The sequence below is a fragment of the Aphelocoma coerulescens genome, chromosome 1, assembly GCF_041296385.1.
Source record: "Aphelocoma coerulescens isolate FSJ_1873_10779 chromosome 1, UR_Acoe_1.0, whole genome shotgun sequence".
NCBI classification, from domain to species: Eukaryota; Metazoa; Chordata; class Aves; order Passeriformes; family Corvidae; genus Aphelocoma; species Aphelocoma coerulescens.
In genome coordinates this window covers 93,558,203-93,585,533 of record NC_091013.1, presented here as the reverse complement: position 1 = coordinate 93,585,533, position 27,331 = coordinate 93,558,203, and the positions used below count along the sequence as shown (strand labels likewise).

Genomic DNA, 27,331 nt, shown 5'->3' with positions numbered 1-27,331 from the left:
TAAGGACGGCGTGTCACCTCCTCACCGTCCGCCCTCCTCGGGGGCTGCTCGTATTGAACTCTGGGCTTCCAACCAGCGCCAAGGAACCCTCCCTCTCTGGCCCTTCCTCACACCGTGACGCTGGTGCCTGCGAGCTTCGTCGGAGCAGTGCCCCGGCCTGCGCCCCCCACGGCGCGGACACGCCGTCGAGGAGAGGCGGCGGCAGGCTGGCAGCTCCGCTCTGCCGAGCCCGAGCCCGGGTTCCGGGTGCGGTGTGCAGCCCCTCGCCCCCGCATCCCCCCGATCTCCACACTCTCCGCGTCCCTCGGCAGCCGCCCCGGTGTTGAAGCCCCCCCTTCCCTGGGCAGGCGCCCGCAGCCGTCGCCGCGCTCCGCGCCCTGCCCGGCCCGCAGTGGGGAGGCGAGGAGCGGCCGGTGCGCCCCGCCCGCATGCCGATCCCGCATGCCGATCCCGCATGCCGATCCCGCACGCCGATCCCGCATCCCCGCCCCGCAGCACCTGGCGCGGCGGCCGCGCGCATTGGCTGCGCCCCCCGCGGCCCGTGACGTCATGCTGCAGTGCGGGGCGGGGCCGGGCGGGGCGCGGCTGCCGGAGGTGCCGCCGTCCCTGCGCGCCGCCGCCGCGGGAGCGAGGGCGTGGGTCCTGCCGGGACCCGCCGCCGCCGCGATGGGCGACCCTCGGCCCCGCGCCGCCGTCCTTCTCCCTCTGCTCTGCCTCTGCGCTGCGCTGCCCGGCAGCGCCTCCAACAAAGGTGAGCGGCGGAGCGCCGCGGGCACGGTCCCGGGCGGCGGCGGGCGCTCCGCTGGGACCCCCCGGCTGCCCCCGCGGAGGGGCTCTGGAGGGACACGTCGGCCGCGGCTCGTCCGTCCGGTCCCGCGGTGGCGGTGCGGCTCCGCGCTGCCCGCCGCCTTCGCCCGGCACGTTTTCGTCGGGGCATCTCCGCGGTCCCCGGCGGCCCCGGCTTTCTTCGCCCCTTCGGGCGCCCTCATGCCATCCCATCCCCATTCTCTACTTTGTCCATCTGTCACCCTACCACCGCTTTTTTCTCCATTCTTTCGTCTCTCAGCGATCCCCTCGCGTTTTCCCGTTTTCCACCCACTTGTCTTGCTTTTGTTTAGTTATCACTGGGTGGATTTACATTCCCATCCCTTCCCTAGCATGCTGAGAGAGATTGTGTTGTTTCTCCACAGAGCCCTGCAGTTCATAAAACACGTTCCCTATCTCCATCTTCCAGTCCTGGTTCATCCATCTACAATCTGTCCGTAGGAACTGTTGTATAGTTCTGCGTTAATGATGCAGGTTGCTTTTGTGTATTTTATGTGATAAAGATAAAAGACCCCCAAACCACCCCAGCGCTACAGCTGTAATGTTTGGAATGCAGATGTTCATTGAGCACATAGGGTGGTGGAGAAAGATGTAGGTTTCTAGATCTGTGGCTGTAGTGACAAGCACGAGAGATTCATCTGAGGGCAGTAAGTGTGTTGGTGATCTGACAGGCTGGGAAAATCTGTAAACATTTGAGGGACTCTGGGGTCATTGGGGAATGTGACACCTTAGGGTGCTTTCCACACCTTGGAAGAGTCAGGGCTATGGGGGCGGATGCACCGCAGAGCTGTGTGTACCCTGACATTGGCTGGGGCATTTATTTGTTCTGCTCTGCTTCCATGGGGCCCGGTGGCAAGGAAAGGCCCCTCATGCTCTGGATTTTCCCTCTCCTTTGTGAATTTGCACTCGGAAACATCTACCCACCTTTGGCAAATTATATTAAATTGACGGGAGCTTTGTTGAAGCTGGTAGGAGTCTGTATCCTGGTAGGAGTCTGTATCCTAAAAATATTCCTAAAACGTTTTTCTCTTCTCCAACAACTCATTTCCCAAGAAATCAGATTGGTGATTCCCAAGTTGCAGGTGGATGCAGCAAAGGATTTATCTCTGTACCATCAGCTTGTTACCCCAGCAACAGGGCACATTTGGCATTTATAGCTCTGGATCCCCACCTCGGTGGTGTGGCGCATGGATAGAGCCAGAACAGAATGGAATCCGGTGGGGACAATGGAGGGGCCGGGGGAGACGCGGGCACTTGCACACAGGGAGGATTCCACCTGCATACTGAGCAGGATGGATGCTTCTCTGGATTTCCTACGCAATGCTTTATAATCTCAATCAATACAGTGGTGGAGAAGTGCCAACCCACGCTCTTCGCTGCCATGCCAGGCTGGCTCTGCCTGCTCTGCCCTGCTGGGGCATCCCCTTGCTGACCTGTCACCCTGCCTGCTGGCCCACCAGCCACCCCTGGCAGCAACCCCTGGCCCTGAAATGCACAAATGCTTGGTTGCACAGGATGCTGCCCCTTTTGAGTCAACACATGAGGCCATGCCAGTATGGCCTTCCAGAGGACACTGTGCTGCAGAGGATGGATTTAACATATTGGAATGGCTCTTACTGGAATTAGCCCTTGAGGGGAATGGCTCTGTATCCTACTCCCCACCAGCTCTGAGCCATGCTGTGCTCAAAGTATTGCTGGGTTGTAATAAATCTTGGTCTCCAGGGGGTGGGAGAGTGGGGGATTATCTGGGAATGGGGGTTGTAACTAGGCCATGTAATATAATCTCTGAGGCCCATTTGGCAGGGAGTGGGCATGGGGGAGGGGTTTGTAGTTTGTAATGATTTTTTTTCTCTCTCACCTCCCCTTGCCTCCCCTCCCCTCCCCTCCCCTTCCCTCCCCTTCCCTCCCCCTCACCCCTTTATTTCTCCCTTTCCCTACCCCGGAGCCTGTGTGATAAAGATTAATTTGCTATTTCTGGGCCTGTGACATTTTTCAGAGCCTCCTGCTGGCTGCTGCCTCCATGCCAAGCCTGGCTGGGCTCCAGCCAACGGGATTAGCAAGGAGGGGCCGAAGGAATATGGTGCTCACCATGGAGTGGGGAAGGAAGGAGCAAGGGACTCTCAGAATAGGTTGTTACATGCATGGGATGGCTGACTGAAGGTGTACCTGGGCATGTGTGTGTAGGTGCTGGGCCTTAGTCTAGAGGGTGCAAGGCACAAGTGATAACAGCTGCATGCAAGACTTGTCCCCTGGGGACACCCCAAGAGAAGATGTAGGCTGGATCTTTTCATTATGGCTTCATTGAGCTAAAGGGTTTAGCATTTGGAATCTGTCTCCAGGCTGAGGCTACTTCTGCCTCTTGAGTTCACTTTTTTTTTTAACTGCTCCAGCTTTTCTGGGCACCCAGATGTCTCTCCACGTATTTCTAATAAGATAGTAATGAGGACACAAGGAGGAACACATTGTTTCTGATGAGGTGTCCCATGAGTAGAACTAAATAAAGATAACTTTTTTCTCCCAGCCTATTTTAGACATTTTTATTTCTAGAGAAGAAGGTGGTGAGCGGTGGTTGTTACTTGCCAGGGGATGAAATTCTTTTTTCCTACTGAATCTGCAATTGGTGACTAACACATTGCTGTCCTCCATCCCTTACCCCAAACCTGCCTCAGCAAACAAGCACAAACCATGGATTGAAGCTGAGTATCAGGGCATCGTCATGGAGAATGACAACACCGTCCTGCTCAACCCGCCGCTGTTCGCACTGGACAAAGATGCCCCACTGCGCTATGCAGGTAGGTGGGGAACTGCTCTGGGAAAGGTGGAAGGCAGGGACAGACTTATGGAGAGGCAGGGACACAGTGACATTCATTCCTGTGCTGGATCCTACCCCTCTTCAGGAAATGATCACCTCCAAACCTTGTTCCGGAGGAGGTCCCTAGTGAAGTCTGGAGGCAATTTGGGCACAGCTTGATTTAGGATGCTGTGAGCTGTTTCCTTAGGGAGAGAAACTGAGGGTGGAGCCAGCTACTTTTTGACGCAGTTCTGCTATTTCCAAAGATCACATGCACAGCGCTGTGTCTGTGAGCCCTGGAGAAAGCTGGTAGGGCACACTTCCTTGGCAGTGCTACGTCCCCTCACAGTGAGCACAAATCCCTGGAACAACAGACGATGCTTTCAGTGGTTGTAGTCTTAGTGCTTACTTAGGCCATGCCTGCAGTTCCCCCACGCATTCTTCCTCAGCTTTGGGAGAGTAAATGTGGTCCCTGTGAGCTGAATTTTAGGATTTAGGTGACCCTATCTGCAGTTCCCTGCGGTACTCTGCGCATCCTGCGTGTGTGGGTGGATGAGACATCATGGATCTTCATGCTCTGGCTGTCTATCTGCAGTATATGGCCTGTTTTGCCTCCCTGAGGGATGCAGAGGAGACATAAGGTGCTCCTTCAGCACTGTGGCTGTGTAGCACTAGTAAATGTAGCTTGAGCCTTGTAACGTCCAATCTTTTGTGATGCTGGTCAGGACTCCTTGCCGTGGGAGCAGTCTCCAGTAGATGGCAATCTGCACCATTAATAGCTGTAAGGGATAGCAGGAGGAACTCCTAGGGAACCAAAAACTGCTCAAAATGAAGGATGATAATGAGGGAGAATGGGAAGTGTGAGTTAAAAAGGAAGAAAATATGGGAAAGGAAAGCAAGGGGTGTAATGTGCTTTCCTTAGTCCTTTTCTTTCTCCCCTTCTTCTCTGCTTTTGTGTGTACCAGGTGAAATCTGTGGCTTCAGGATCCATGGGTCAGGGGTACCTTTTGAAGCTGTGATCCTGGACAAAGCTACAGGAGAGGGGCTGATCCGGGCCAAGGAGCCAGTGGATTGTGAAGCACATAAGGAGCACACATTCACCATCCAGGCCTATGACTGTGGAGAGGGACCTGATGGAGCAAATACCAAAAAATCACACAAGTAAGTTCAGGCATCGCTGCCTGCTACAAAATGTGATCTGTCACAAAAATGCAAAGGAAAATTGCTGTGGAAACACTTCCTTTAGCCAGAAGTATTATTCTCTAGCCATGATATTGTAACTCAACGTATTAAGAAGACCCAAAGAGAAATGTTCACTGACTGTCACGAGTGAATACAGAAAAGAGGGCTGTTTGACAGCAGTTTCTAAGAGTGGTGCTGCATGTGGGTAGGAGGTCCAGATTGCATTGTTATTACTTTTGCTCTTTCTGAGTGGTTGGAAACCATTGTCCAAGCACCTGTGTGACAGCATTGCTGCACGGAAATCAAGGTGTCTTTCCTTGTCCTTGCTTTTGGCAGCAGGAAATGAGAGTGGTGCACTTTAAAGGAACGACTGACTCTGAGATTTAGGTGGTGCGTGGCTCCTAATCAGCCCATCGGTTCTTATTGATGTCTCTCTGCATCAGGGCCACAGTGCACGTTCGAGTAAACGATGTGAATGAGTTTGCTCCTGTCTTTGTGGAAAAGCTGTATCGCGTGGCAGTGACGGAGGGAAAGCTGTATGACCGCATCTTGCGTGTGGAGGCCATCGATGGGGACTGCTCCCCGCAGTACAGCCAGATCTGCTACTATGAGATCCTGACCCCCAATATTCCCTTTCTCATTGACAATGACGGTAAGAATCCTCACCCACCATGTGCGCATCACTCCTGTTTTCCTGCTCTGCTCCTTCTCTGCCAGCCCCATTTGAAGGCAGAGCTGTGCTATATAAATTTTCCAGCACTGCTGATCTATGCTGGTGAGAGCAGCAGCATCCATTTTGTGAGGTGCTATAACTTGTTACGGAGTGACACTGGGCAGGGTGACTCAACTCCTTTTTGGTTGTTTTTGTCATTGATCAAAGATACGAGTGATTTTTAGAAGGAACGTCTTTGAGGAGACTGCTTGTCCTCTACCTTGATCTCTTTGTTTTGCAAACCAGGGAACATTGAGAACACGGAGAAGCTGCAGTACAGTGCAGATCGGGTCTACAAATTCACAGTGACAGCCTATGACTGTGGGAAGAAGAGGGCATCTGATGATGCTGAAGTGGAAATCCAAGTGAAACCCACGTGCAAGCCCAGCTGGCAGGGTATGAAACCTCCAAACACAGTTATCTCTTCCCTTCTCTTTTGCTCAGCTACTACTCAGTCCTGCTCATCACGCATGTTTGTATATATGAGCATACACATATAAATCTGTATGCCCATATATATGGTTCAGTTCTGGCACCAACCCATCCCATCAGGGGATGCAGCAGATGTCTAAGTCTGTTGCAAAGCCACTGAAAGGTAAATTCTAGCATTGGAAAATCATTCCTTGGATTACTGTGAACTGCCATGCATTTGATAAGGCTCATAGACCGTATTCAACAAAGACTGTTTTTGGGGCTGCTGCTCTTGAGGATATTTGGCTTTTCCAGTGGTGGTGGAAAAGGTGCAGGTTCACCTTAGTCAATTAGAATTAAGGGGAAATCAACACAGCTAAATACCTGCTCTGCCTGATAAAAGAGGCTGTCCAACCACAGAGTGATGACACATCAGTATTAGCTGTAGAAGCTGGGACCTTGGACTCTGTGCTTTTAGGAAATCTTCCATGCACTGGTGCCAGCTGCGTAAAGCTGTATTTCCAATGCGGAAAGGGCCAAAATTTTGGACTAGTCCATAGATGCCACTTGTGTGTATGCCAGGTGTTCTGGCCCTGGGTCCTTGGCAGTTCCTAATCCCTCTCCTTCACTCCTTCCCATTAGGCTGGAACAAAAGGATTGAGTACACCCCTGGTGCAGGCAGCCTCGCGCTCTTCCCCACCATTCACCTGGAGACCTGTGATGAGCCACTGTGGAATATCCAGGCCACGGTGGAGCTGCAGACAAACCACGTGGCCAAGGGCTGTGACCGGGATAACTACTCCGAGAAGTCACTGCGCAAACTCTGTGGTGAATTGGTTCTTTCCTGGGCTGAGGGCGATTGTGGCACAGAACCCTGGCCCTCCCTTTGGAGGGGTTCACAGTGGTAGCTGTGCCTCACATAGCAGAGGTGCTGGGGGACACATTCCTCATGTCTGCTGTGGTCACTGGGGTGGGAGGACACTGAGCTTGGGTGTTGCATTGAGGGGCAATGGGTGTTCCTGCCCACATCTCATGGAATCGTGGAATGGTTTGGGCTGGAAGGAACCTTAAAGATCCTCTAGTTCCAACATCCCTGCCAGAGACAGGGACACCTTCCACTAGGCCAGGTTGCTCAGAGTCCCGTCCAGCCTGGCACTGAACACTTCCACAACTTTCTAGTTTTATAAAGAGCTACTTGTGCTTTCCTTGCTGGGAAGGCAGAGATTTCTGTGCATTGTCCCAGTATGCAGAGTCTGTGGGACTTCCCTGAGCACTGAACAAAAAGTCACCACCCTTCTCCAGATAGGAGAAGGCCTTTAGGCAACTCTTCCTCTCCCTGGGCACCGAGATATTACAGTGAAGCTTCCAGTGCCTCATTTCATCTGATCCCCAGTTCTCAGGCTCCTTTTTTTCCCATGCCAACATTCCTGACTCCTTCCCTTCTTGGTAGGTGCTGCCTCAGGAGAGATTGACCTGCTGCCAGTGCCTAGCCCCACAGCAAACTGGACGGCGCGGCTCTCGGTGCACTACAGCCAGGACAGCAGCCTCATCTACTGGTTCAATGGCAGCCAGGCTGCCCAGGTGCCTGTGGTGAATGGACCAAATGGCCACGAGGGGCTGAGTGACCACTTCACCCTGTCGGTGTGGATGAAGCATGCCGTGGTGCCTGGCAAAGGCAGGCGGGAAGAGGAGACAGTGATCTGCAGTACAGTGCAGAGTGGTGAGATTTCTCCTGGGGTGGTGACACTGCTGCCCACTGCCTCTTAACTCCTTAGAAGGGATTGTCCCTGCAGGGGTAAATGTCTGGTGTTCCAAAGCAGGACTTGGGCAGGGGTGCCTCCTTAGGAACACAGCTTTAGATGTCCCTTTTTCTGGGAGCGCTCAAGCCTCCTGTGAGCACGTGATGCTGAGTGCCAGTCATGCATGGCAGCGTGGGCTTCTGGGTTCTGGCTACTGGGACTGCTTGGAGTGTTCATGTAACTCCTGTGCTTGTCCCTGGCAGAGGATGGCTACTCGCACTACTCTCTGGCTGTGCATGGCTGCCGGATTTCTTTCCTCTACTGGCCATTGCTGGAAAGTGCAAGGCCTGTGAAATTCCTCTGGAAGCTTGAGCAGGTGAGGAAGGGTTTGCCTCCTCCCCGTGTCCCTTCTCCTTCTGCCCTTTGCTGATCCCATGCTCTGCTGTCTGCCATAGGTCTGTGATGATGAGTGGCACCATTACGCCCTCAACCTGGAGTTCCCCACGGTCACGCTTTACGTGGATGGCGTCTCCTACGACCCTGCCCTGATCCACGACAACGGCCTCATCCACCCCCCACGGCCGGAGCCCTCCATCATGATCGGGGCCTGCTGGACTGGTGAGTGCCCACTCCCCAAACCATGTTCTTCCCATGTGGGAAAAGAGGGAGTGGAGGGAGACCCAGAGGAGATGAAAGAAACACCACCCAATACTAAATGATGCAAACCACGCTGCAGCCATCTTGCCTCCTTGGCACCAAAGCCAGTGTGGCTCCTTCCTTCCTCGTGGACCAAGGTAATAACAGCTCAGGGAAAAGTGTCACTGACAGCTTCCTGGACAAAAACCACGGAATATGCAATGGCTAACCAACTTTCAGGCAGGGGAAAGTTGAAACTCTGTACCTCATTCAGGCACTGGCATTTCTATCAAAGTCCTTCCCCAGAAAGCAGGCAGTACTATTTATGCTGCTGACTGTATTGATGGGGATTTCTCTGTCTTGAGGGTCTATATGAAGAAGTCACAAATCTTTCTGTACAAGAATTGGGTTGAAAGACAAAAATCAGGTTAGGAACAAAGTTAGGCCACTACCAGATTAAAACCTGTTCTGTGGAGATGCAAGGCTGCATTTCTCAGATCCTTCAGTTCTCCTGCAAGACTGAAGCAGGACAGACCTAAAGGAGTTCGCCTACTGCTTGCCTTCGCTCTGGTGGAAGTTTCTAGCAAGATCAAATATTTGCTGTACTGCTGCTTCTCTGAGATCAGAGATCTTCCCACAGCTCTGTGCTCTCTTGATTGGTGTTTGCAGACAGCAAATATTGGTCAGCCTGGGACCCTCTCCTGCAGCTGAGTTTCTAAGGGATGTTGAGAACATAGCTTGTTGGGAACATGGCTAATTCCCAAAATAGATAACACTGGGAAAGGATTAAAAAACTCCAAACACTATAGTTTCTGCCTTAGGTCAGTTACTCGTCCTACAGTCTCACCATTCGCTTCATGAGAGGAACTCTGCCCTCTGTCATCTGTGATGTGCTGCCTCTAGGGCTGAAGGGTGCACTGCTTGTCACAGAGTTGTGCTTGTGGACTGGCCGATACAGGCACTTGTATAGATACTTGCCTGACCCTGTAACTACCATCTTCCAACGCCTTATTGCTCATCCGGATGTTCTCCTTTTGCAGAGGAGAAAAACAGAGAGAAAATCAAAGGAAGTGAGAATGCCACTGATTCTGTGCAAGGTAGGGAAAAGGAAGAAGATGGGTCTCTTCCTCTCTTGACTGTGCATGACTATCACTTCTTGCATGGTGCCTTCCTCATACAGCTTCCCCAGTTCTGTCCTGCCACCTCCCACCCCCTTGGGAGGAAACCCCTTATTTGGCAGATTGATCCTTGATACCTTGGTACCTCCGGAGCATGAAAAGGCTGATGGAAGGACTGCAGCCTGCTTTGAGTGATGGAGTATGCTTTTCATGTGGAGAAAGAGTCCTCATGCCTGATCATTAAAGCTGGTCTCTGAAGAGCACAATAGCCATTAGAGACATCAGGAGATGTCACCTCATCCCTAACGATCTGTGGAATGTGTAGTTTCTTTTACAAGCCCTCACAGGAAGCAGAGTGAGAAGGGGACAAGAAATTGTTTCCATCTGGCATTCAGCAGTTTGACAGAACCTTCTCTATGCTACCCACTGTTCACTGCCCTTGTCTTTTTGTTGGTCTGTTTTTCTCGCTTTCCCCCATCTTTTTCAAAAATTGTCATCTCCTTGCTTCAGCATCCCCTGTCTTCTTGTTGTCTTTGCTTTTCCATATCCTGTGCAACCCTCTGTCCCTCTGTACCTGCCTTAACATCTGTATGACCTTCACATTGTTGCTTTTGTTGTCTGGGCTTTTCCATGCCCTGTGCCCCTCTCTGTTGCCCTCTACCTCCCTTACCTCTGTGTGGCCCTCACACTGTTGCTTTTGTGGTTTTGCTCTCTTCCTCGCCATGTCTCTCACACCCTCCACCTCCCATGTTTCCCTCAGGAGATCCTCTGTCGATACACCACTACTTCCATGGTTACTTGGCTGGCTTCACTGTGCGCCCTGGTAGCTTGGAGAGCCGGGAGGTTATTGAATGCCTGTATGCCTGCCGTGAGGGGCTTGATTACAGTGACTTCGACAGTCTGGGCAAAGGGATGAAGGTATGCCCGTCTGCCCAGCTTGCATGGGTCTCCTCCACTCTCCTCCCCAGCCTTGCTTCCCAGGACTTTGCCTGCTCCCCACCTCAGACAGCTCCCCACCTTTCTCCTTTGTGTCTCTCTCAGCCTGGACTCCTGTCATTTGCCAAGGAACCTGAGTATTTTCTTCTCTTCTACCTCTAGGTTCATGTGAACCCCTCTCAGTCCCTGCTCACCTTGGAGGGTGATGACGTGGAAACCTTCAACCATGCAATCCAGCACGTGGCTTACATGAATTCACTGCGCTTTGCTACCCCTGGCGTCCGGCCACTCAGGCTCACCACTGCTGTCAAGTGAGTGGGAAAAGCAGCACCTCTGGCTCAGTTCAGTAAGAGGGTTGCCTCTTCTTTGACTAAAGTTACACCCACTCACATTGTATTTTAAAATAATTGTGTTTTAAGATGGTCTCAAAATGGGTAAAAGTCTTCCTGAAAATAAATGTTAAATTATCCAATATCCAAATGGATACTGTAGTATTGGTTCCTAGTGCCTTTGCAGAACTTCTGCCTCCACTCACAGAGGTGTGACCACTGTGTTTGCTGGTGTGACCAAGTCACTGGAAACCCAGTGGTGTCACTCCTACCACACATCTCTGCCTTGCACAGCAGGCTGTAGGGGAGCTTGAGGAAGACTGCCGGAAAAAGGATATTCCCTTCCCTGGAAGTAATGGGCAGGAGGTGTTCTTTTATAATGTTGTGGTTGGAAGCTTGGGCCAACTGATGTTTTCTACTGCTCTCCTTCAGGTGTTTCAGTGAGGAGTCCTGTGTCTCCATTCCTGATGTGGAAGGCTATGTTGTGGTGCTACAGCCTGATGCCCCCCAGATCCTGCTGAGTGGCAATGCCCACTTTGCTCATCCTGCATCAGACTTTGAGGCTCCGGAAGGAATTCCCCTGTTCCCCAACCTCCAGATCACCTGCTCTATTTCTCACCAGGTGGAGGCCAAAAAGGATGAGAACTGGCACGGTACCGGTGAGTGGAGTACAGGGCAATGTGTAAGAGACAAGCTGGAAAAACCTACAAGAGTTGCAGTCCTGCAGAGGAAGTAGAGCCCTATAATTACATCCGAAAGAGAGAGTTTACAAATTTAGAAGCAAGGCACATTGTCTGTCAATATGTAGGCTAATCGGCTCTTATCCCTTTCTGCTCCTCCCTGTACTTTTTCTATCCACTCAGTTCCTTTGCCTCACTCTCTCCTAATTCTTTCCCAGGCTTCTCATTCCTAATCCCTTTTACATTTTACCTACATTTCCCTTTATTGAATCCAGCGCTGGATGGATGTCCTGCCTGTTACTCTCTCTACTCCTGCACTTACTTAGTCTCATCCTACTTCCTTCTCTTCTGCTCATTCCTTACTTCTTCCTCCCTTCCATCTCTTCCTGCATCACTTATTCCTGTGAATTCCCCAGTCAGTTTCCTCACACCCTACAGAATCCTGTTCTTCAATTTCTTCCCATCATGCTCAGATTATTTCTCTGCAGTCTATGCTCTACGTGTCCATTCGCTTCTTTCATATCTGCTCTGGTAATGGGAATTTTTGCTCCTACTTTTCTGTTTAGAAGCTTTGCCTTTCCTCATACAATGATGAGTTCCTTGACTTAAGAGCAGATTGTTCTCAATCCTGCTGAAAGCAGTTAGTTTTTGAATGTGGTTGCTATTTTAAAGAAGATAAGATCTCAACCATGGTAACCAGCAGTGCGAGACAGGGAAAAGCTTTCAAAAGCATGCAGGGCCTGGGAGTGTGTGAGCGTTGCTCCTAATTTGCACACTGTCATTGTCAACAAAGTCCTTACAGCCAAGATGTGTTATCATGAACCAGACTGATAATAGTATGTTGTTCCAAAATAAAGTGACTTTATTATGTGCATAAATAATGTCATTAGAACCATCCCGCAACAAGTAATTAGACTGACAGTGATTTTACTTAAGGTCAGTGCTAGGTGGAGAAGGAGAAGTAATTACATATGATGTGAGCACTCTTAGGTAAGCAGGTACCCCTCTGAGTAACTCCTTCCCCTTCGCTGATGGCTGTCTGGCTTTCTGGCCATATCATCTTTCTGTTTGCATCTCAGTGACAGACACACGAATGTCAGATGAGATTGTGCACAACCTGGATGGCTGCGAGATCTCTTTGGTAGGAGATGACTTGGACCCAGAGAGGGAGTACCTGCTCCTGGATGGGGCACTGCTGCAGCAGCGGGGCCTGGAGCTCGTTAACACCTCTGCCTACCTGACCATCACAGGTACGTCCTCTCCGTGGTCACAGCTATCCAGTTATGCTTCTGTCACCGCCTGTCAGGCATCACTGGGAGAAGCACTTGATGTTAGAGATGTGTTGGTGTACTTGGTGACACTGAGATGTAACCACTTCTTGAACTCCTGGCTTTTGGAAGTCCCAGACTGTTTCCTTGGGAAGGTGGCTTGTCCTCCAGCACAAAGTACTGGGACATGGTGTCAGCTCTCACCCAGGCTTGTATCACTCCTCCTGATGTACTCCTTGAGGTTTGGTGTTCTCAGGTATCAGTAGCATTTTGCATGACACGACTGGAGGACACCATATCCCACAGATTTTGGACTGCTACAACACTATTGTACTCTCCAGAACGTAAGAGGGCTGTTGCTTTCCTTCCCTTCCACTTGTTTTAGCGATGCAAGCAGGGATTCCATCAGGTCCTTAGCAGCCAGCTCCATGTCCAAGCCCTTCCCAAAATTCATGAACCCAGCATTGCCTTGCATCCCTCTGTAGCTTCTAGTTGCTGCAGGGTTAGGATGCCAGGTGACTTTGGAGCTGGAGCTTCCTCACCCCACCCCTCTCTCCTTGTCTCAGGTGTGGAGAGCATTGCAGTTTACGAGGAGATCCTCCGCCAGGTCTCCTACCACATCAACCACGGTGCTGCCCTCTATGAAAGGAAGTTTCACCTGTCCTGCACGGAGATGAATGGACGCTACTCCAGCAATGAGTTTACTGTCGAGGTACAAGACCGATGCATGCACACGGAGGTTCCTCCTCGTGCACGGAGAGGACACGGTGCACGGGAATGCATGGAATGTGCCATGGACACAGGGTTGAGTCCCCTCACTCTGGTCTTTCTGCAGGTGAATGTTCTCCACAGCATGAACCGAGCTGCTCATCCCAGCCATATTCTGAGCTCCCAGCAGTTTGTGCACCGAGGCCATCATGTACCCGCAGAGCTGTCTGGGCACAGCTTGGCAAGCACCCACAACAGCCCAAGTATGTAACACTCTTTTGGGTTTATTCTTTTAGATCAGGATGCTGACTTTCTGATACCCTGGCAGAACTTGTAGCAGAGGATTCCTCCCAGGCTCCCTGTACCCATTATCAGGTTCTCATCATACTGTCCTGTTCCACTTGTCGTTAGCCAGTGGACTACAGTCTTTGTCAAACTGTATTTTAGAGCATGGTGCAACAATCCTCCTTTTGTGGGATATTGTTTTCTTGGTGTAGAAGCAGACTGAAATCTACACTGCAGAGGGTCTAAAAAGAATAACTAAGCTGACTTCATTCATGCACCTTGAAAAGGTGCTGTGTGGGCTTGTGTAATTTCAGAAAGAAGCTTCAACAGCAGGAGAGAAAAGTGAGTCAAGACTGGCACTGCTCTAAAAAAAGAGATGGGAGTAGGTGGTGGTCAGCAAAGCAGGAAAATACAGGAGATGATAGACAAGAGGAGAACTGTTGCCCCCAAAACAGAGGAGAGAGAAGCCTGAAAGCTAGACGAGATGTTTGTTTGTCCTGGTAGCCCTGTGCCACAGGCATGCCCACACTCCAATCAGTTTTTCCTGGGCTATGAAAGCTCTGGGACTTGTTACAGACATTTTGGTCCCCTGTTGTACGGAACAAACAAGGCACCTGTGAGCTAGCTTTTGCTGCAGCTTGCTGCAGTAGCTGATCCCAAGCTGGTCCAGCCCTGCAGCTGGCACTGCAGGGGCAGCCTGTGTATGTGCCAGCCTTTGCCTCTCCCTTCCCCAGCTCTGCCTGATGGCAGCAGCAAACTTGTCCCTGCTGAACAGAACCATAAACAAATTCATGGAGGGCCTGGAGATATTTTGCAGGGAAGGTGGTTGTCTGCGGAGTTAAAGCTCAGTCTACAGGCCTAAAACAAACATGTGGGAGTTGGGCTAAGGGTCTTAGATGAATTTCAGGTTTTCTCCTGTGGAGAAGCCAGGCTTGTGCCACGGCACTAATTAGAAGTCCATCATAGCATTCACATCTTTTGGCTTCTTAGTTTCTCTACTGCTTGCACAGAAATCACACCCTCTGAAAATCATCCTCGAGCCCTTAGAGGCTGCCCCCAGCATGCATTTCTCCCTCCTAAGAGCAGGATACAGATACATGCTATGCAACATACTCTGGTGAATTCTGCAGATAAAGATGTGCAGAGTCTACAGGCCGGGCTGACATCACAGGAACTGCCTGTGCCCAGGGGCACAGAAAAGTCAGGATATGTTCCTGCACAGACCAAAACCCGAACTCTGCCCAGGAACCTCGGTTCCTGCATGTCAGGTTGGAATTGCATGTTTCTGTGACAGACTCTAGACACAACTTCTCGCTTTCTTTCTTCAAAGTGGTCCCCAGTGCTGCCACTGTCATCATTGTGGTGTGTGTGGGCTTCCTGGCACTTATGGTGATCCTCGGCATCCTGCGCATCCACTCCCTGCACAGGCGGGGAGTGGGGCAAGAGGTCCCTGGGGCTGCCGAGTCGGGGCACACCAGCACTGCAGGCAAAGAGAGCGACATGTTCTGGGACGACTCGGCCCTCACCATCATTGTCAACCCCATGGAGGTGAGGAGCTGCCACTGTGGCCAGGGCTGGGTGGGCGGCTGGGTTGTCAGACCCTTCTCCTTACCCCATGTCTCACCTCCCCAGTCCTACCAGAGCTGTCAGGAGAGGGCAGCAGGAAGTGTGGAGGGCAGAGCTGGCGAGGGCATGGAGGATGATGAGGACAGCACCGACTCGGAGACACCCGACTCCCCGGACAGCAGTGACATGAATGACCGGCACATCATCGGCAAAAGTGACGTCTCTCACCGCTACTAGGAGCTTTAAACACCCGCCCAGTGGATCCCCCCGAAACATATGGCAGGAAGGAGGAGGTGTCTTACTTTCAACTTCTTTCCTCCCCCACCGTGTACACATGTGCTCCTCCCTCACTTACCATTTCTGCCTCTCATGTTCCTTCATCTTCTGCCATTCTCGTTGTGGACATTCCCCACATTATTGACCCCCCCATCTGGCTCTCCAGACACAGGTGTTAGGGCACTTACACATGATAGTGGCACAGTTCAAACTGTGATGCAGATGTTGGAAAGAATGGAAATCTGAAAGGCAGAGCCAGCCACAGGGCTCAGAGTGGGGTTTCTCACAGCCCCTCCCCAGATATTATATATATATATTGTATATTTTTTCAATGTTGTCATTTGAGGTTTATTCTCGTTTCATGCAAAAAAAAAAAAAAAATCGAACCAACAAACCACTGCAGCTTTGTGTCGCTTTGTAAAATTGTCAATATTCCTAATACTAAATGAATGAAGGTAAGAAAGATGAGGAAACAAAGTGGATTTTAAAATAAATGGATTTCAAATAAAACATTCAGGACTTCTGCAGTTTGTCACTACAACCAGACAAAGAAATAGTGTAGCCTCTAATGTGAAACTGGAGCTTGTCCAGAGCATGTATTTACTGAAATTACTACCTTATCTCAGGGAAGGGTTACATTTTTTAGCATATGTGATGAAACAAGAAAAACACATCACTCACAACCCTACCCCCTGCCTTTTTGAGAGACAAAATACTCTTTGTAAACACAATGTAGCCTTCCCCAGGACTCGGGGCTAGGAACCCACAAAGGAACAGAAGGCACTCAAGTCTGTCACAGGCAAATGTAGCATGTGCAGCAAACTGAATTCTTGAATACAGGAAAAAAAATAAATAAGGCTCTTTCCATACACTTAGTGTATCAATAAACAGGCTAAATCTCCTTAGCTTCATCTGTCTTTGCACCTGCTCTGCTTTCTTTATCAGTATGATAGAGTATTTTTTATACCAGGGGTTCCAGCTTGTAGAACAGCCCCAGCACTTCTGGGGGAAGGAGACGTCTTCCTCTTTCTGCTGAGAATGGAGGGGATGGAAACACAACAGATACTAGCAAAGCATGGCTCTGAGCCCAGCAGTAGCATGAATTGTTAGGACAGTGCTTCAGAGCAGGTTGTGGTTCTTCCCTGGATCTACCTTGTCTGGCTTTTCAGATGCTGCAAGACAAACAGGGCCTGTCGGCTGCCTGGGAAATGGCTACAACATGTGAAGGACCCAAAGGAAAATTCTACAATTTTTTGGCAGCCAAGGTTGAGAAATCCTCCTTAGGGGCAAGAAGGCAGTACAGTAGGTGAGAGTGGAAGAGCCCCTCTGAGGGCATGAAAAGCTGCAGCACAAGATCTCTGCTTGCTGCAGTTCTCTTAGATGTCTCAGCTCTAGCCTGTCTTCATGCCCAGCTGTGCCCACATATGGTTGTTACTCAGTCCAAAAGAAGTGAACATGCTGGGGCTAAGACACTTACACTTTCTGCTTTGTCTCCTTCCCAGTAAGTTCCATACCCTTGTTTCATCAAGGGAATTTACAAGAGGCACTGTCAAACCAGTGCCCTGACATCTTGATGCACTGGAATAATTCAAGTCTCCAGAAAGAAAAAAAAGGCTACATTGTGCACATTTCAGCAAAAAACTTGGCACAAACTAGTCGCTGCGTCCTGAGAATGCCTGACCCAGATCCGACCTGCGACAGAAAGCACCACCTCTCAGAGCACTGAAAAAGACCAGGTCTCGGGACCACAATGTCCCTGTACCTCCCCAGCAGCCTCAGCCAAGTGCTACAGCTCACAAGGTGGAGGAGGCCAAATGTACGATGACTTCATAGGTAGCCATCATGATGGCCGCGTTTGGGATCTGGCGGATCAGGTGCGCCAGGAGCCCCCGGTATAAAGCCAAGGGTCCCTCCTCACGGACCACGAGCTGCAGAGTCTGTGTAAAGGAACGGTACCGTGACCCTTCCTCTCGCAACCGTGTCCGAATGACCTCTGGAGAGACAAGAAAGGAAGCCATACATTAGCAGATGCATCCTACAGGCATGGCATCTCCCCTCAAGGGGAACAGAAGCAAGGAGAGTGGACCCACTCACCGTGTGGATAGGCAATGCATGTAGCACATGTTTTGGAGACAGCAGCAGCGCCCATTAGTCCAAAGAAATCGTGGTTGTTTGGTGGAAGTGTGAGTGCTGGGGAATGGGAATGCTGGCTGTTCCTCAGCTCCTGTTTCAGTGCTTCATAGATGACAAAGTGTATGATGGTCTCTGACACTCCAGCATAGGAGGCAGTGACCCCACGGTAAAATCCACGCAGGCCTTCAGTGTGGTACACGTGCATGGCACACTGGAGAGCATTGCTGGCCATCTCCCCCTTCACCCTGTAAAGAAGGGAGAGGGTTAGGACAGCATGCTGCATCCCTGACGTACAGGGCTGTTGTGAACACAGCCATAAGGCTCTTGCCCAGCCTGTGACTTTCCATGTTCTGATGAGAAATCACAGACTTCTCCCTGCCCACCACCACCCCCAAACCAATCCTGATATGACACGGAGTGGCTCTGCACTGCTGCGCTGCCTTACCTCGCTTCCAGCTGCATCCTGGTTTTCACTAACCAGATGGGGTTGGTGAGTGTGGCTGAGCTAATGCCTGGGGAACAGAAGAGGAAGACAGCCGTGAGCGCCAGGATCATGCTGACGGTTTGTGAAGAGGTGCTGATCTATCAGCTCTCTGAGCTCTGCTTGGCACGCTGCAGGCATTTGCAATTTGAGAATGACCTTGAGAAGAGATACTTAGGGCAGACTATTTGATTCTCCTCCTCCCCTGTTCTAGCCTTTGTCTAGTGGTGATTAGCTCCTCTGCCTCCAACAAAACCCTACTACAGGCCCGGGTGTTACAAAGAGGCAGGAAACAGCGGGCTAATTTTGCAAGAGTGGAGGATTTTGTTAGAGAACTGGGTTATATCAAGAAAAATGGTTCTGTGAGTGGTCTAAATTACACACTGCCTTCTCCCTCTCACAGCAGAATAGAGCTCCTGATAGCAGCTGAAGGGGTAAAGACTAGACCTCAAGAGATGAGCCTAAGAAGAATGAAGAATGAGAAAACATTTTGGTTACCCAAAGACTCACTTCTCCAGATGTGGAGGGAGAAAACTTCAGAGCAGCAATAGAGGAGGAGTGAAACACGTAGGCACTTCCAGACAGAAAGACCACTTGGCTTTGATTTGAGACAGAAAAGGCTCACCTGCACAGGCTGCAGCTAATATGTGTACTTTCTTGGACTCTGGTACCAGGACAGTGTTAAGCCTCTCCTTAACACCAGAATAGGCAGCAAAATATATAGCCCTGCTTGGAAAAAAATACAGAAGAGGTTACAGCTCCCCTCTGAGGAGCAGAGACACTACTGTGGGGTCTTGCTCCAACTTTTCTTACTCCCAGCACAGGTTTGTCAGATACCACTTATACTTGGCCCACAGCAATCATCTTAACACTATGGCCAGAAGCTCCAGAAAATGTCTGCATGAAGGGGTTCTGTGGCACATGAGTGCAATGCCCAAACTGCTTTCAGAAAGTGGAGCAACAGGTATGACACAGATCCCTTCAAAAGTGTACAACATGAGGCACCATCATGGAGCAGTACTCACCGGGAAGGAGCAACCCCAGCGAGGTTTGGACCCAGACCACGGAACAAGGACCGCACGCCTTCCTTCTCAAGGATGGCCCTACAGAGGGACATGAACAGAGAAATCAGCAGAATAACTAAGCTGGGGGCTCTCCTGTTCCTCCTCCTTCTTTGTTCTTCAGTATTTCTTGTAGCACCCTCTCCTCACTTCCCACATTATTCTTTTTCTGCCCTGCTCATTTCCTCTCCAGCCACTTCTTCTCTCTCCTTTAGTCATAGAATCATAGCATGGCTTAGGTTGGAAGGGGCCTTAAAGATCATCTAGTTCCAACTACCCTGCTGTGGGCAGGGACACTTTTCACTAGTCATTGCATCCTGTTCTTGATTACGCCGTCCCTCTGGGTCTGATCAAACCACTAGCCGAGAAATTTCTCTCAGTCCCCAAAGCTGCCTTGCAGAGCACAGATCACCAGTGAGAAGCAGATGTACCTGTGCTCTGATCAAACTTTCTATTGCACTTGTGGCTTCCAGAGCCTCAGCTCAATTCTCTTTCTCTCTCCCCTCACCCCCTCCACCTGACAGCCAAACCATCACCTGCCTGGTGCTAACAGGCACTCTGACATGTCCTACTCACCTCAGCAACTGGAGCACTCCAGGAGATGGTGGGGTAGGATTCATCAGCCTCACACTCATCCCCGGCAGCTGTATCTCTGGGAGGCACAGAGGCCGCAGTGCCAGCTGGGATGACTGTAGACGTATCTTCACCACTTCCAGGGGGCAGGTCAGGATGGCTCCAGCTGTGCCACCACATCTAGGGCACAGCAGCACATTTAAGAATGACCTCTGTGCCATAATAGGGCAATAATTCTGACCTTGCTTGTCCACAACTTCTCCCCTCTGGGAGAGGAGGTTAGGTACCCCAGTCTGTGCCACACATGATCTCCTGCTCTGACACTGATTAACGTAACAGCTCAGCTTGGGACATCATCTGGCAGCCTCACTCTGAAACCTTACTCAGTACTTGAGACAGAGAGTCCCAAGTCCGTGGGGACTCAGCAGTCCCCCAGAGCAAACATTTCTGCTGCCCAACCTCACTGCAAAGCCTTCTGCTGAGATCACCAGGCACCGTGGCTCACACCTCACCACAGCCACACCGGCTCACGAAGGGGCAGCACAGAGCTCTCCCACCCCTCAGCTTGCCTGTGTGTCTTTAATCCATAACTAGGTCAGACCCACATTTGCAAGGCCCTGTAACCAAGATCTGTATTTTCTGCCAACAGCCAGGCTCTCTCCAAGCCCAGCTTGCTTAATGTAAGAGGACCCTGACCTTCAGCAGGTAGAACCTATTTTTGGAACTCATGAACCATCTCCATCAATCGTCTCGTCACACCGCAGGAATGCTGAAAGGACACATATCCCCTTTTTTCCTTTTCACCACCCAGGGGCAAGTCAGAATGGATACATTTGGTTCTCAGCTTCTGCCCCTCTAAATCCTTTGACTGATAGCTCTGCTCTTCTAGAGGATGCTCAGTACCTGAAAGACCATTTTGAGATCAATTTGCATGTAAGCCATGCAAGAGGCTTTGACAAATGGACGATTGTTCGCATCTGCTACAGCCAAAGTTGCTCTGTTTCACAAGAGATGGAGGCTTAAAAAAAAAGCTCACTCTGCTCCAAAGAAAGAAAAGCCAACCAAAGAACTACAAGGTATCAGGGAGGAGTCAGGTGTACCATCAGATTTACATATGACAGGGCAGGACAGCAAATGGCAAGAGTTCTGAAGAATTATTTTGAGAAAGTCTGTACAGCTCAATGCACATACACAGTATTCCCACAGCCTTTGCTCCTAGGGCTTCATTATCATTGCCAACAGGAAGGGGAGTAAAAAAAAAAAAAAAAAAAAAGAGAGGCTTGGATGCCTATTGGACTGACATCCAAGAGTTGAAGATACAGCAGCTAGGAGATTATGCAGCTAATGATGCCAGCAACTAGCTATGCTATTCCATAACACTCATGTTGCTTTGTCAAGCCCTTGGCAGATGTACACAGTGGTGGTGACGACTTGCAGAGCAGTCCATCAGCAGCAATTTCCCTCAGGAGGCATATGATGAGTGGTGGGAGTCTGGTGACATGACTCCAGAATTTAGCTCCTGCTCAGAAGACAACACACAGCAGAGCAGTGAACATCCAGGCTCAGGTTCTGTGGGTGAACAAGCTGATCAAGCACCGACACCAACACACAGCCTATGCAGCAATCCAGAGCTGCATGAGTTGTAATGAGGCAGGGTCTCCTTTTACAAAGGCCATGTTGATTCTTCCCATATAAACCAGATTCACTTAGGGGCCCAACAGTCCTGTTGTTTACCACAGATTCTATTAATTTGTCTGATACAGGCTCCAGACTTACATGCCTGTTGTTTTTTTGACCAGAAGTGCAGTCTCCAGTTCAGGAGGAGATTTGAGTACAGTGGTGACAGATCAAGGTCTAAAAGGTCTGAATAGGGCAGTTTCAACTCCTTATCTAAAAGCTGAGCAAACAATACATCAGGAAAACATTTAGAGAAGCAATTGCTTGGTATACTAAAAATCCTTCTCTCTAATAGTGCATAAGGAGGCAAAAGTTTATACAATGTTCTCTTAATATCTTATTTCTTCAAGAAGTCCCTGCCTGCAATGGTCAGGATATGAGTTTGAACCCAGGCTTCCAGTATATATAAAAGTTTCCTAAGATCAAGTTCCTGAAGCTACTGACACATACAGATAATACAGAAGTATTATAAAAGCAATAATAGCAATTAAAGAAATTGTTACTCCTTATCATGGAGACCATTTAATCAGCAGAAAGACAGTCTGAGGTGAAGGGGGACCTCTGAGCCACTATGGCTCAATGGCAAGACTAAAGAGGAAAAAAGAACCTCAATTAATTAAAGCTGAGGAAATGAGGCATACCAGTTGTTCAAAACTAGAAGAAATCTCAACTGTGATGTATTACTGTGCATTACATGATGATACAGCTGCTTACCCTGTATGAAAGACATAGGTCTGCAAAATTCTTCTATTTCAGGAGAAATGGAAAATTGTGTGTCATTACTCTAGAAGCAGGAACTAAAGCAATTCCTGCAAAATAGGATGAAGAGCAGCAGTTGAAAACGAGTACAGGATGTACTCCCAGAGCAAAGCCGTGGCAAAAACTGCTAATTGGAGAAGGCGGGTAATTTTATCTTAGAAAATGGTATTTGCCTCTAGATCTTGCTTTCACATTTTAAAGGGAAAACTGGAAAGTTTGAGGTGACAGAAAAAGAGGATTAGTTGAGAAATACAAAAGACACTGTTAACATTTTTTCAGTGATCTAAAAAGTGTATAAGCACATGCACAGAGGTGACAAGGTTTACTGGTAATTCAAGTTAGCTCTTACATAGGCTAGCCAAAAATTGAGCTGGCTTGAAGATCGTCATTTAAGAATAGCAATGCTGGGTTAGACAAACCTGCAGTTAAACCAGGCTTCTGCCTAGGACATGAACAAATAAAGGTCACCTACAGAAAAGTAGGAGAAATACCTCCAGAGCACTCTCCCATCTTCCCACAGTTTTCAGCTCAGGGATTTCCTCAGCTGGAAATGTTACCTTGCTTTTGATAGCCTTCAACACATTCTTTTTCATTCATCTTTTTAAAATGCTTCCTGGACACATAAGAAGCCTTTACCCTCTACTATCCTGTGGCCAGGAGTCCCACAGTTTAACTGCACAGTGTGGTAAGAACTATGTTCTTGCATTAGTTTTGAACAAACCTCTCACAAGTTTCTTTTGATGGTTCCCCGTTCTTATACTGCAAGATAAAGTGAATAAACTGTTTCTTCATGAATGAGACCTTATTTTGTTTCATTGCATAAACCAGTAATATTAAACACAGTGCAGCAATGAAGTGAACTTCTCATTCATCTCTTATTCATGTTATTATCCACAGGGTTTTAATTAGCTGTAATTCAGGAGTATCGCTTAATGGATGAGGACAGGACACAGACTAAGTTCCCACTGGTGACATTCTTGTCACTAGCCAAACTCTCAGTTTTTCAGGAACCATGGTGGGAAAAGGCGAAGACTAAGATGCAATTATATAGATCAAAGGACACATTAATAAAAGAGAACAACATATACAAAATAAAATGGGAACAGAGAGGACAAGTACACATATGCAAAGACTGACATAGCACAAGAACTGAATTAGCTGCAGAAAACTGGAAATTTACTAATTAAAAGCAATTAAATTATGTGCCTTATTGTACATGCTGTATCACAGGCTTCACTGTCACACGGACTCCAGCAGGTTGGTGGGATTTGGAAAGGGATTAGATGGCTGCCTAAGCAGAGGACTTCTGCAGTTACTCAGCAAAGTCCGGAGGACCACATTATCTTCTGCTTTAGGGCACCATAAACTTGGAGCTCATTGCTTTGCGACTTTAAAGAAAGGAAGGGGAAAACGCCACGTGGGAAATGACTTGCTCAAGGGCACGCTTCGAATGCAGAGAGGCACCGCTGGGATCCAAACACCTGACTCACCAGAAACAGCCGCACTATTTAAAGCCAGAAAAGCCACACAGGAATCTCAGCCACGCGCTGATGGAGAGAGCTGGCCGCCCTCCCGAACACATGGATGATCCACCATTTGCCCCGCTGAGGAGGCCCCTCTCGTTCAGCACCCCGCTTCCCTCGTCCCCCGTGCCCGGCAAGCTCAGGCTGGATGAAACCCCGTGCCCCCAGGGAGGCTCTCCGTCTTGCCTAGCCGCGGAGCCAGACATTCACCCCGCCGCTGCTCCGTAGCGCCGAGCCCGATCCGGACCCGCGCGGGCGAGGACGGCGGGGCACTGGCGGGGCAGGGCGGGGGCTGCTCTGCCCCGGCTCCCCGCTGGACCCGCGGCCCGAATCCCGCCCCAGGGCACCCTCCTGCCCCCCGCCGCCTCCCGGGGCCACTCACCCTCCGGCGAGCAGGTGGAGCAGCGTGCTGTGCTGCGACATGGCCCCGCCGCCGCCCGGCCCCGCCGCACGGGCCCCCGCCCGGCCGGAGGAGGCGCCCGGGAGGGGCGGGCGGGGCGCTGCGAGGGGAGCGGGGCTTCCTCCGGGCGGGTGTACGGGTGCTAATGCACACAGCTCCGCTGGCCCGGCCCCTCGGGCTCTTTCACTAGAAACAAACCGACACCTCCCCGCCCCCAGCCCCCAAACCGACCCCCGGACCGACCCCCAAACTTAAACAAACTCGTCTTTGTTTTGCAAGTAGGGGAGCCAAGGCAGAGGTGGCAAACTGATTTCTTTCACCACGGGAAAGCGATGGGTCCAAGAGTAGAGGCAAGTCGTTCCTGACTCTCGTCCTCGCTCACGGGACCACAGATGCTTCCTCGGATGTTTGGGTTCCTATGAAAACGGGCCAATGTTCCCCACAGAAAAACCCCAATCCTCTGAATAAATTAGACCCATGACTTTGAAGTTCGGAGGAGCAGTGTGAGAAAGGGAATATTCAGGGGCAAAAGATCCTCTGTTGCTTTTGCAAATGCACAGTTTCAGAAGGCGTCAGAGTTCATTGAATATCATCTTCCTTAAAAAAAGCAGAATGTACATCAACATGATGCTGTTGCCAAAAAGGCACACATCAGATCGGTTTATGTGTTTAGGAGGATAGCCTGCAGGTCGGATGAAACAAGCTGTCAGAACAGCTCTGTACTGCTGTGACATCACTCACAGCGCTGAGTGACACAGGACTGTGTCCACTTTGGGTACCACGCTGCTACAACAGAGGAAAATGTGGGAGTGAACCCACAGAGGGAAATAACTACCTTGGCCATTCAAGCAGAAGGATTGAAAAAAACTGCAGTGTTTAGTCTAGAGGAGAAGGAATTAAGGGAGACAACTGAGTCCAACTAAGTACAAAGATACTTTGAAAAGGAAATGAGTACCTTATCTGTGATGGAAAAGAACAGAACTCTCAGCTCATCAATAGCGCCTGTCACTACCTGGGCAATGAGGGGAAGACCAGTAAAAAGACTGGCTGTCTGGTCAAACTGGTAATTGGTTAAAGATACCTAGAAGTTCCAAGCATTTTTCACTTGCCTTCACTGTGGTGGTGGCTAGGGGGATATCTTAAATAGCACCAATTCCAAGTGGGGCAAAAGTCATTCTAGATTTCTAAGCACTTAGGCAAAGTCAATGTTTTCAGACCAATTAGGGCTGATGAACTTAATCCTGTGATGGTTGGAGAACTAGAGAATGGCCCACTGGCCATTATCTTTGAGATATCTTGACAATAGAGAGGTTTAGAAGACTAGAAAAGCCCAAATACATTGGCTATTATTAAAAAAAAAAAATCTGGCCAACCAGCATAATTTTACTGCCTTCCCCTGGGAATACTGGAACAAATAAACATTACATAGACAACTCACATTTTCCATTTGCAAAAAAAAAAAAAAAAAAAAGAAATCAAGCCAAAGCAATCTTTCATGGCAGACTAACAGGCCTTGTGGGCAAGGAAGTAACAACAGATGTTAAATATTTTGACTTCAGTAGGATTTTTACTCTGTTTCATCTGACAGTTTAATAAGCACATTAGGAAACATGGGAAACTGGATCTACTGAAATCACTGTTGGGAGAGTCTGATGATGACTGGAAAATTCTAAGATTAGTTTTTGATGCTATACTGTCTGTCTGAAGTATCAAGGACTCCCGCAGAGATCTGTTTTCAGTGTGCTATTAGTGTTTTTCTCAGTAATTTATACAGTGGACTAGAAAATTGTGCATATTAAAGTTTGCAGACAACATTAACGTGAGAGGAGTTGCAATGGATTTGGCAGAGAAAATTCATATTCAAATGATCTTGATCAATGGCAGAAATAGCCTGAAAGTGTAGAACACCATTTAATAAAAGCATGTGCTAAGTTCTGCACTTGGAAAGAAATAATGAATTTCCCAAAGTTATGATGGGGAATAGTTAGACAGAGATCTCCATTTTCTTACTGGTCCCCGTCAGGCCCACGACCTCCAGCAGACTACTGGTATTCAGAACAGCTGAAGGATGCAGAGCCTGGACAAGCCTTTTCAGGAGCTGTATTGTTTCCTTCTCTCATCTCTCCAAGAGTTATTGGGGGCTTCTGATATTTTAGTTCTTGTTGCCAAATTATTTACACTTCACTTGCAGAGGTCCATTGACTCTGCTTCTTTGCCTGTTGAATTTAGATCAGACTCTTTTCTTTCTGCCTGCAAACACGAATAGTTGTGGCTTCAGCAGGATACTTATCCACCAACAACTATAGCTGTTGTTGTCCTGGATGCTCTGCCACCACTGCCACTTCTGGTCCTTCCAGTTATATCACAGTCTTTGGGGACTCTAAGGGATAAAGGGCCAGCTTTTCCTTCTGTCTCCTTTGCTCTGGGTCTAAGACCTCAAAAATCTTGCTCTGTGAGGTCTCTTTCTGTATCTGCAGGTGGAAGGGGCACCCATGCCTCACTCTTAAGCAATGGCAAACTATGACTTTGTTAAAGAAGATGCTTTCTGAAGGCCTCCTACAGGCTGTCTCCAGCCTGGTGCAAATGATACCACCACATTTTCAGCAGATCAAAGGATTGCTCAATGTTGGAACTGGTTCAATGATGAGTGCTGCTTTGCAAGAGTCTTGGTGAGCCTGCAGGCAGCCCAGGAACAGGGAAAACTAACTGTCTCTCCAGGAAAAGAGAAAGAGGGGAAGACAAGAGAGGATACATTTTACTGTACTGTTTCTTGTCCCTGCAGGCATCAGCGATGACCCTGGGTGCATTCCCTATGGGGCTGCTTAGCCTTGGCAGGCTTTTTGTACAGAGCAGTGTTTCCCTGTCCCTGTCCTGAACCAGAAGGCCAAGCTGGTATCATAGGCTGATTACCCCAAAACCTTGTTGCAAAAGTTTATAAATCAAAATTTCTTCATGTCTTCATCACTGCTCAGTCTGTGATGGCTTTTGGATTTCTGTCCATGCCTTATGTCAATGCCTACACTCCCCTTCTCCCTGTCTTTGTGGGGTCTATTAATTTTACTTAGGAGCAGCATTGCCCATGTCTTCTTCTTGAAAGTAATTTGGGATTCTGCCCCACAGCCTTCTCCATCCCTCTCTCTTCAAGTGCTCCTGCTAACCCTTGATCACACTGAGCGTACGTAGGGCAGGCATTTGGTAATAGCAGGTGAGTCTTGTTTTAACCTTCCAGGATGCCAGAAGTGTGCTTTCACAATGAATCTTC

The 27,331-nt window shown here is 49.4% G+C and overlaps 2 protein-coding genes across 2 annotated transcripts; one reads left to right on the top strand and one right to left on the bottom strand.

Annotated features, from left to right (window-relative positions):
• The first annotated feature begins 402 nt into the window (after window positions 1-402).
• On the top strand, window positions 403-15,693 carry CLSTN3 (calsyntenin 3). The gene is made up of 18 exons (XM_069018282.1): window positions 403-751; window positions 3,495-3,617; window positions 4,582-4,777; window positions 5,242-5,450; window positions 5,757-5,906; window positions 6,564-6,749; window positions 7,372-7,641; window positions 7,924-8,036; window positions 8,116-8,278; window positions 9,337-9,393; window positions 10,175-10,332; window positions 10,513-10,661; window positions 11,112-11,338; window positions 12,439-12,609; window positions 13,194-13,339; window positions 13,463-13,598; window positions 14,951-15,168; window positions 15,253-15,693. The coding sequence occupies exons 1-18, from the start codon at window positions 442-444 to the stop codon at window positions 15,421-15,423; spliced, it is 3,153 nt and encodes a 1,050-aa protein (XP_068874383.1). The 5' UTR covers window positions 403-441; the 3' UTR covers window positions 15,424-15,693.
• A 234-nt stretch (window positions 15,694-15,927) lies between these two features.
• On the bottom strand, window positions 15,928-24,155 carry LOC138111857 (solute carrier family 25 member 33-like). Its single transcript, XM_069018294.1, has 7 exons — window positions 24,052-24,155; window positions 19,714-19,890; window positions 19,102-19,179; window positions 18,702-18,802; window positions 18,041-18,107; window positions 17,557-17,840; window positions 15,928-17,455 (listed from the first exon to the last, which is right to left on the bottom strand). The coding sequence occupies exons 1-7, from the start codon at window positions 24,090-24,092 to the stop codon at window positions 17,256-17,258; spliced, it is 948 nt and encodes a 315-aa protein (XP_068874395.1). The 5' UTR covers window positions 24,093-24,155; the 3' UTR covers window positions 15,928-17,255.
• Between the last annotated feature and the right edge of the window lie 3,176 nt (window positions 24,156-27,331).